General features: G+C 47.7%; 1 protein-coding gene across 1 annotated transcript; it reads right to left on the reverse strand.

The window, feature by feature from the left end:
- LOC134461909 (uncharacterized) lies at nt 1–5,728 on the reverse strand. The gene is made up of 2 exons (XM_063214749.1): nt 470–5,728; nt 1–84 (listed from the first exon to the last, which is right to left on the reverse strand). The coding sequence occupies exons 1-2, from the start codon at nt 5,276–5,278 to the stop codon at nt 1–3; spliced, it is 4,893 nt and encodes a 1,630-aa protein (XP_063070819.1). The 5' UTR covers nt 5,279–5,728.
- Between the last annotated feature and the right edge of the window lie 4,915 nt (nt 5,729–10,643).

Here is a 10,643-nt window from a genome sequence, read left to right on the forward strand (position 1 = left end):
TCAGCCCCACTGCTCGAGTTTGCCTGTCATGGCGGCGCGCACACCATACAAACCTTCCCCAAACAAATGCTGCTGGAGTTCAAACTATTGGGCGAAAATGAACAACTTAACAAAACACAAAGAAAGGGGGCTCATAACATACAGGATTTAACCTGCGCTACTTGGTAAGTGTATGTTTACTATTTATCGCGTGAGTGTAGCCGAAGTCGGGGAAAAGTTTCAGTGTTTGTGTTCGCGTGAATGGATGTTTGTTTGAAGTCGCGTGTATTGCGCTAAAATGTTTGTAAATACTAATGTTTGATGCCGTGTCTGTGTTTACCGTTGTGTATGAATGTTATTGTTAGTGACTGTGTGTGTGTGCTTCTCATGTACTGACGCTTGTTAAAAGGATGGTATCAGCCGCTAGTCAGCTAAATACAGGTGTGCACCCCTGTTCCAGTGACCAGAGACAATTAACAAGGTGCTGTACGGAGGAGCTAGAGCACTCTGTCACATTACCTTCCCCTTCTCCTAGATTGCAGAGCATCTGCAATCGGGACAGGTAATCCGCCGGTATGTTCTGCTTTCCGGATTTGTGTCGGATCTTGAATCTGTAAGGTTGAAGTGCGAGATACCATCTGGTCACTCTCGCGTTGTGGTCCTTCATGGTCTGGATCCAGGTTAGAGCTCGATGGTCTGTATCCAGATCAAACTCTCGGCCCAACAAGTAATAGCGTAGACTCTCCAGAGCCCACTTAATTGCAAGGCACTCCTTCTCAATTGTAGAATAACGTTGCTCTCTGGGCAGTAGCTTCCGGCTCAGATAGAGCACTGGCCTTTCTTCACCTGGCTTCCCTTGCACCAGGACAGCTCCAATCCCTACTGACGAGGCATCAACTTGCACCAGAAACCGCTGTGTGAAGTCTGCACTTTGTAGTACTGGAGAGGAACACAGGCATGTCTTCAAGGCAGTGAAGGCCTTCTCACATTCTTCAGTCCACTGAACTGGATTCCTGGCGGCTTTGCTGGTGAGATCAGTTAGAGGTGCGGCGATGGTGGAGAAATGGGGAATAAAACGGCGGTACCATCCAACAAGTCCAAGGAACGACCTGACCTGCTTTCTGGTCCGAGGTCGAGAACTGTTCATGATGGCTTCTACCTTGTCGACTTGCGGTCGGACCTCTCCATGGCCAACGAGGTATCCCAGGTACTTGGTCTCATCCCTGGCCCACTCGCACTTCTGGACGTTCAAGGTAAGTCCTGCCTCTTGGATCCGTTGGAGAACTCTCTGCAGATGCTGGCAGTGTTCTGTCCAGGTCTCGCTGAAGATCACAACGTCGTCCAGGTAAGCAGCACAGCAATCGTCACACCCCTGGAGGACTCTGTCCATTAGCCGTTGGAATGTGGCTGGCGCACCGTGCAAACCAAACGGCATGACGGTGAATTGGAAGAGCCCACTAGGCGTTCTGAAGGCTGTATACTCCCTGGACTTCTCCTCCAGCGGCACTTGCCAGTAACCTTTGCAGAGGTCGAGCGTGGTGATATACCTGGCACGACCAATCTTCTCAAGCAAGTCGTCGATCCTGGGCATCGGATAGGCATCGAACTGCGAGACTGCGTTGAGTTTCCTGAAGTCCATGCATATCCGAAGAGATCCGTCCTTCTTGGGCACCACCACAATTGGACTGCTCCACTCGCTCATCGAATCCTCAATTACGCCCAACTCCCGCATGGTCTGGACCTCTTCTCTCAGTCCAGACACCAGGGTCTCTGGCACCCTGTAAGGCCTCTGCCGGATTGGAGTGGGGTCTTTCAAGTGGATCTTGTGCTCCAGCACTCCAGTGAGCCCTGGTCTAGGCTGGAACAGTGATGGGAAGTGGTTGAAGACCCCCAGAAGATCTGCCTTCATGTCCGCCTTCAAGTGGTCAAGGGTGACTGTAGCCTCTTTCCGTGGCCTCCAGGTCTGCATGTCATCCTCATCTTCTTCATCTGCATCTGCATCCACTTTCCGCACCATCATCACCTTGGCACCTTTTCTCTTCACCTCTGCTGTCTCCATCTTTGTGTCCGCCATCTCAGTCTTTACTTCCTTCATCTTCATCTCTGGATGCTCCAACTTCACATTTGATTCTTCAGTCTTCATCTCCTTCCACTCTTTCAACATGTTCACATGGTACACCTGGGTGGTCTTGCCCTTGTCAGGGTGGTGTACCTGGTATGTGACTGGACCCATCTTCTTGGTGATGACGTATGGGCCTTGCCATTTCGCGAGAAGCTTGCTGGTGCTGGTGGGTAGTAGTAAGAGGACCTTCTGACCTGGCTGGTACTCACGGTGCCTAGCATACTGGTCATACCAGAGCTTTTGTGCCTTCTGCGCCTTCCGCAAGTTCTCTTCAGCCTCCTCTCGGTACTGGTCCAGGCGGTCTCTCATTCGCAGCACGTACTGCACGATGCCCACCTCGGATGAAGCTTCTGTTGGCCTCTCCCACGTCTTCTTCAGCAGGTCCAATGGACCTTGAACCTGCCAGCCGTACACCAACTCGAATGGGGAAAATCCCGTCGAGGCTTGAGGCACCTCCCTGTATGCAAACAGGAGGAAGGGGAGCCATTTGTCCCAGTCCTTGCCGGTGTCTGAGACGAATTTCCTCAACATGCTCTTGAGGGTGTGGTTGAATCTCTCCACGAGTCCGTCCGTCTGCGGATGGTATGGGCTGGTCCGGAGGGCTTTGATTCCCAGCTGCTGGTGGAGTTGGTGCATCAGTCGTGATGTGAAGTTCGTCCCTTGGTCGGTGAGAATTTCCCTTGGGAATCCAACCCGAGAGAAAAGCTGGACCAGGGCACTGATGACCTTCGGTGTGGTGATGGACCGCAGCGGGAAGACCTCCGGATAGCGGGTCGCGTAATCGCAGATCACCAGGATGAATCGGTACCCAGAGCTGCTCTTCTCCAGTGGTCCGACGATGTCCATGGCGATGCGTTCGAAGGGGGTGGAGATCACGGGTAATGGGTGCAGAGGTACTCTGTCCGCTCTCCGCACAGCACCTGTTTTCTGGCACACTGGACAGTTAGCACAATATGTACGCACATCGGTATACATGGAGGGCCAAAAGAATCGCGAGCTTAATCTCAGGTACGTTTTCTGGAGTTTCAAATGACCTGCCCAGGGTAGTGTGTGTGCGAGGTGAAGGACTAGGGGTCGGCATGTGGTCGGTACAACTAGGCGCTTAACATTATCCCCTTCAATGTATAACAGCCCATTCTCCAACATTACTCTTTCCCCATCCACCCCTACTTGATCACCTCCCTTCCCATTCACTCTGTCAAACAAGGGTTTCAACGATACATCCCCAGCTTGCAATTCTCCCATGTTCTCTGGCACCTCCCACAACCCATCAGCTTTAAGAGCAGTAGTTTCCGGTTTAGCCACCGGGGTACCCAAATGCTTCGCTATGCGCCGCTGTTGGCGCGTCTTCCTGGGGCCTTTGGACCCACCCTTGCATAGACTACTACACAAGTCTGGTAGGGGCTCAAGCCCGCCCTTCGTTTGGGATCTGGTGAACACCGCACAAGACAGATGCACTCCTGCGGATTCACTTTTAGGTGTATCCAGAAGTTCTGTCAACACTGGTAAGTCCCTCCCCAAGACAATATCAGTTGGCAAATCTCTCACCACCCCAGCATTAATCAGAAACATTTGACCCTTTGCAGTTACAGTCACTTCAGTAGTCGGGTATTCCTTCTCATCACCATGTACACATTGCACAAACATTTTCTTTTCATAGTTCAGGTTATCAGATGGTAGCAGGGATCTGTTCACGAGAGTCACGGAGCTACCAGTATCAACCAGTGCATTCACAGCTTGTCCATTCAACAGAATTTCAGATTTCATTTCATCAGCATTGTCATTACCATCGTCATCATCATCCCCACAAAGACTGTCTCCCTCCCTCGGTACATAGCAAAACCCGTTAAGCTTTGGCTTTCTTATCGGACACACAACAGCTTTATGACCTTGCTGCTGACAGTTATAAAAGACAATCTCTCGCCCTCTACTCTGCGAACCATCCCATCTCACAGCCCCACCCATGGTACCTCTACCGTCCCGTGTGTCTTTGACATCTTGGGTTGCTTGAGATCGCTGGGGTGCTTGAGATCGATGAGTGCCTTGGAGGTGCAGTGGTGCTTGGGGTCGCTGATTACTCTGAAAGTGTGGTGATGCTTGAGGTCGCTGACTGCCACGCCGATGAGCGTTGAGGTACTGCATGGCAAGTTTTGCAGTGGTCTTAGCATCCTTCGGCTCGTGCTCTTTCACCCAGGTCCGGACGTCGTACGGCAGAACGTTGATCAGCTGCTCCATGACGATCGTCTCCGCGATGTCCTCCTTGGAATGCTCCTCTGGCTTTATCCAACGCCGATACAGGTTCTTCAGGCGGTTGTACGTCTCCGTCGGGGTCTCTCCTGGCGGTGTCATCGGCGTCCTGAAGCGCTGTCGGTAGGTCTCAGCCGTCACGTCGAACTTCTCCAGGATCGCCTCTCGTAGATGCTTGTAGGTGTTGGACTTCTCCTCATCCATCGCTGTGTAGGCAGCAAGCGCCTTCCCCGTCAGCAGTGGCACTAGGCGGCACGCCCAGTCTCTCTCTGGCCACGCCCACGTTCTGGCCATGCGCTCGAAACGAAGCAGGTAATCTTCTATGTCTTCACCCTGTTGGTACACCGGCATCTTGGGCTCCTTGCGCACAACCCTCTCTGGCTGCGCTTGTTGAGCTGGAGCTGCAGCAGGTCGATCTTGAACTGCAGCATGCTGGTCTTGCGCTGGAGCAGGAACCGCCCACGGCTCATCAAACGAGTCTGCTGGCTCCTCTCTGGTGCTTCGACGACGATGGGGGGTTGGTGTGGGGAGGCCCATCCGTGGACTCTCCGACTCTACGGCACTCTCCGGTGTAGCTGCGGTCCTCGACGCTGCATGCTGTCCTCCGGCTTGTCTTTCTCCAAGGTGTGTAGCCAGGCCACGAATCTCTGCCAGGATGGTCTCCTCGCGACGCTGCTGCACCGTCAGGAACTCCCTCAGCAGGCCTGCTACATCTCCCATTGTACGCTCTGCCTCCTTCTCTGATGTCCGTTCTGCTTCCTCCAGTGATGCTGCTGCCGTCACCTCTGGTTGGAACCGGGCTTTGGGTTTCTGTTCTGTCGGAGTACTCGAAGTCATCTTCGAGCGTACCACCGGCTCTGGCTCCTCTTCATGCACCTCCGATGCCTCCTGCCATTCTTCTTCTTGCTTCTCACCTTTCACGTCGGCCATCTTGAAATTTGGTGATGCACTTCCTGTGGCTGGCCAATCCCACCGCTGCCACCATATGTCACAAAGTACCACGGCTCAGGTTGGGTTCCTTAGAAAAAACAGACTGGCTCCGCCACAGCAGCACTTAAGTGCAGGGTGTTTATTATTTGAAGTGCACCCAAAATCCAAAAAAGTGACAACAATGTGAAATTGTGGCTTGTAAATAAAGTTGGCCAATAAAAAGAAAAATTCAATAAAGAAAATAGCGAATTCGAAAGTCCAAAATAATTATTCAAGTCCATCAAAAATAAGCAAAAGATAATGTCCAAAGTAGTTCAGTCTCAAAAAGGTAAATTCAACTTACAGCCACAATCTGAAGTACAACAGTTTACCTGAGCTGGTACTCAATGCTTCTGCTCACTCTCTCTCTCTCTCTCTCAGAATGATCACAGCTCAGTTTTTCAGATGCTCAACCCCTCCCACAGGTCATACTATCTTCACATTTAAACTCAATATTCACTAATAGGCACTTTTACACATTACTTCTACATTCAGTAGTTAGTTGCAAAATAATACACTTCATATGCATCATAATCATTGCACAGTTTCCCCATGTAAAGCACAATATTTCAATACTTCATCAAAATCCCCGTAGAAAATAGTTTGCCCCGTACCCACGCTGCATTGCGCAGAGCTGAGGCGCTTGAACAAGCCCTCAGCCCCACTGCTCGAGTTTGCCTGTCATGGCGGCGCGCACACCATACAAACCTTCCCCAAACAAATGCTGCTGGAGTTCAAACTATTGGGCGAAAATGAACAACTTAACAAAACACAAAGAAAGGGGGCTCATAACATACAGGATTTAACCTGCGCTACTTGGTAAGTGTATGTTTACTATTTATCGCGTGAGTGTAGCCGAAGTCGGGGAAAAGTTTCAGTGTTTGTGTTCGCGTGAATGGATGTTTGTTTGAAGTCGCGTGTATTGCGCTAAAATGTTTGTAAATACTAATGTTTGATGCCGTGTCTGTGTTTACCGTTGTGTATGAATGTTATTGTTAGTGACTGTGTGTGTGTGCTTCTCATGTACTGACGCTTGTTAAAAGGATGGTATCAGCCGCTAGTCAGCTAAATACAGGTGTGCACCCCTGTTCCAGTGACCAGAGACAATTAACAAGGTGCTGTACGGAGGAGCTAGACAGAGCCAGGGCCGGTTATAAGCATAGGCCGGCTAGGCGGTCGCCTAGAGCGCAATGTGAAGAAGGGGCGCCGAAATGGCGCTCTCCGATGCGTAATTTTGCGATATGGAGGTTTTTTTATGAAGTCGCAATCAACAAAGTGTGGCGAAAGCGCTCCTCACGGCAAAGCGCCCCTCAGCCAATAGTAATATCGCTTTCAACTGTCTCTGGGAAGTCTGTGAACCAATAAACAGACAGTCCTGAGAAAGGGGGCGGGACGAGTGACAGCCTTCGATCTATTTTGAATTTGGAGACTCATTCGAGAGACAGAGGGCAAGCGCAAACAACAATGCTGCTCTGCTGGGTGGAGAATTGTTATGTTCTCATTAAACCAGTCATTGCATGATGCAGGAGTTGCAGAGGGTGTTTTGGAAGTATGTGGTTTAATCAGCAACCGTTTGTGGTAATGTAAAGCCTAATAGTTATGAGGCTACTGTTTGGAATTAGAGGGGAAAAGAGCTTTGCTTTTGATCTGAGAAATCGCTAGTTAGCATGCTAACATTAGCCAAGTATGCCAAGCAATGAAATCCAGTAAAGTAGCTGTTAGTAGCCTACTCACTAACACCCACCTGACATCATAATACTTGCTTAGGTTGACCAGCAATGTAAAGTAAGACTGGTGCCATGTTTAAAACAAGTTTAGCTGCCATATCTCCTTCCATCCACTTGAATGAATTACCTGCTTGTTGTAAGCTTAAAAAAACCAGACCAGAATGACATATAGGCCTACATTAATCATGTAAGAGAACCATGCACAGCATGTTTTCATGTGATGTAGTGATGTAGTATTGCAGACAAGTGAGGCTATTTACTATATTTTGTATATTATGAAATTCAAAAGCGTGACAGCTTTTCTCCCTTTCTCTCACCCTGTCCCTCCGGTTCAAACACATAGATAGCCCCCTTCTCATTCTCCTACTCACAAATGCACCACTATTTCCAGTACAGAAATGAAATTGGTTTGGAATCATAGACAGCACAAATGTGTAGCTTATTAAAATTGTTATGCTGCCATGCTTTGTGATGCTGTAGGTAGTGTTGATAGGCTATCAATGCAGACCTCCTTGGTAGGCCTATTGTCTACACATGCATTTGACATGCAAATATACCGTACCACTCTCCTGGCATTTCAATTCCATTTTACAATTCAAACACATTGATAACCTCCCTCTCATCTAGGGTTGGGGGCACCACCACCATTACATCCAAGACACCACACAGTGAAGGTACTTTCATGCGACTCAATCTGATGTGTTGGTCGGCTGTCCAAAAGAACCAGAAATCCATTTGATGCAAAACAGTTATTGTTCTTGATGCTATTTAGTTAAGCTTACTACCGGTATTGCTCTTGTGTTCTGTAAGGTATAAAAAAGGGGGGGCGCCAGAACTCAAACTCGCCTAGGGCGCCAAATAAGCCAGAACCGGCCCTGGACAGAGCACTCTGTCACAGTCTATTTCAATTGCTTATGCACAATGAAATGTGTCCACCTCAGTCTACCTCTTCCATTATGACAAAACTATACACAGATAAGCCTGTATGCCTGAATGTACCTTCATCTAATATGAATATCTAGTTTTGGGAAGTATTGTCTGCTGATTTTATTGCCTTGCTTAGATTGAATCCTTGAACGGTAGAAAGGTGAAAGGTGGAACAAGACAGGTTGATGCCATTATGAAATATTTACTTTCTTGATAGTTAGGCTATTCCCAATCATTATAAAGCTCCTCCTCCTCAGTGATTTGGCCACTACATGTTTAGACACTACATAACACCATGCACTACATTGTACTTTTGTTGCAGATGTAGCGAAAGCAATGGAGTTCTTTTGCAGTGATGAGTCCTAGTCATAGAGTCTTTGCTACATCAGAAGCCACACAATGACATATTGTGCCCCCACATTATCAAGCCAATGTACTGAGGCAGGATCACATACTATTCCACCCTGTCCTCCTGTCAGTCACTGAAATGGGATGGATGAAATTGAATGGGGCATTAGTCCCACTACTCCTGTATCTGCCATTCACAAAGCATGAACAGACATCACAATTTGTGCTTGCCCCAAGGAGTGCCTCATCCCCCTCTGGATCTGCAAGAAGAGGCATGGAGTACATGGAGTCATTCAGTTGCTAACCTAGGGCTCTGACTTCTACTCCAAAGGGCTTGGATCATAAGTGGGACAGTCAGAGCACACCCATAACCCTAGTGATGGTCAATATCACGCTGCCTTCCCCTTACTTGCACTTCACCCCCATGGTGTCCCTCACACAACTGTGCTTCTCCCATCCAGTGTGCTCCATCATCTAAGCTTCACCTATCACTTGGGTCCCTCACATGGGATTACAACTCACTCATGGGTGTGCCTCCCATGGCCACAAGGCAGCCATCACACTTCAGGCACTTTGGTCACTCCATCACGTACAGTAGATAACCTCTAATCCTTCGGATTCGCCCTGATCCCAAACCACAATGCCGTAGAACCAATCAGGATCACTGATTTTTCAGAGATGTGACATAGTCAAAATGTATGGTGGTGAGAAGTTAAATAAGTGAAAAAGCAGTTCTTTCAGCAACAATGGCTGCTCCAATGAGTCACTTTTCGAATCTGTGAATAGTTAATGTGACACAAAACGTGTCATAAGTGCAAGGATTTCTTTAAATAAATCCACTCTCTTGGACCTCTATGCCTATGGCGTAGCTCCAGGTGGAAGTTACTGTGGATAGCAAAAGGTGGCAGTCTGGTATACAGAGAATAATTTCTGTATCTTTGAATGCAAAGAAAACCAAAGAGATAATTGCGGCCTTCAGGAAGCACACCTACAGGAGGAACAAACTTAGCCCCTCTCTAATCCTCCTGCTGCATCAACAGAGCTAAAACATTATCTCGGACAGCCTCCAACCCGGTCCTCAGCTCTTTGCCTTGCTGTCCTCTTGGTACAGGTGTGTCAAAGCAAGGACCAAACAACTCAACAAAGGGCCATAACCACATTTCACACACACATGCACAGAATGACCATTCATTGGTATCCCTCAATCCACTGATCTCTTTCCATCCATCTGGTGTACTAATTGATACAGCACAACATATTGAACTGAGGTTTGAAGTACCGTAATACAGAATGAACACGAGCCATGTAAAATGGTTGTGTTTGTCACAGAGTGGGCCACCGCTACTGTAATATCTACATTGAGCAAGACAATCGATGCAATAACTTTTGGATACCAATGAGTATGACATGAGTACCAATACATGAGTATGTCCTCTGTGTATATATTCTCTCTCACACACACACACACACACACACACACACACACACACACACACACACACACACACACACACACACACACACACACACACACACACACACACACACACACACACACACACACCGTATGCACTCCCTGCTCTGTTCGTGTTTTTTTTGGCACTACTAATTGTATATTCTGCTCACCTAAACTGTTTTGTGAATTAAATGTGTGCTCTGAAGTGTGTTGCTTTCAATCTCGTGCGTAATGACAAACACCATTCTATTCTATTCTATTCTATTCTATTCCAATCTATCCTATTCTATTCTATTCCATTCTATTCTACACATCAGCTCGCCACTCAATCCTCCTTTATTCATAGATTGAATGAGCACATCAATAAAATTGGCAAACAGTGATTTCCATTGTAAAGTTGTATAAAAATAATTATTTAGGCAGACTCGTGTGTGCACTTACTTTTATGGTTGAAAAGATGGGAGCATGGGAGGTGGTTTGAGATGGAGACATTTCATTATGATATAATGCCTTTATTATTGAATTGAAATCTGCCTGAGTGTATATTAAAGGGCCTGTATACGTACGTATGTGTACGTTGGTGTTCCAATAAGAATGTCTTCTCTGCCACACTTGTGTGTGTATGTACTCTCTCAATGTGTGGTCCGTCCGAACATTGCCATGTTATGCTTGATTGTTATTTACATTTAGAGTGGCGACAGGGTGGGGATGAGGGAGTGAATGTAGTGTATGTGGGTAGTAAGTGTTGTCTTTTCAGTGACAGTGTTCGTATTGTAATGGACTCTCCCGGGGGCCTATTTGAAAACAAGGTATGTTTTCTAAGACCGATACATTTAATTAATGCCGAATTAAATTGAAATAGGGGAAA

This window comes from Engraulis encrasicolus, chromosome 13 (assembly GCF_034702125.1).
Source record: "Engraulis encrasicolus isolate BLACKSEA-1 chromosome 13, IST_EnEncr_1.0, whole genome shotgun sequence".
NCBI lineage: Eukaryota > Metazoa > Chordata > Actinopteri > Clupeiformes > Engraulidae > Engraulis > Engraulis encrasicolus.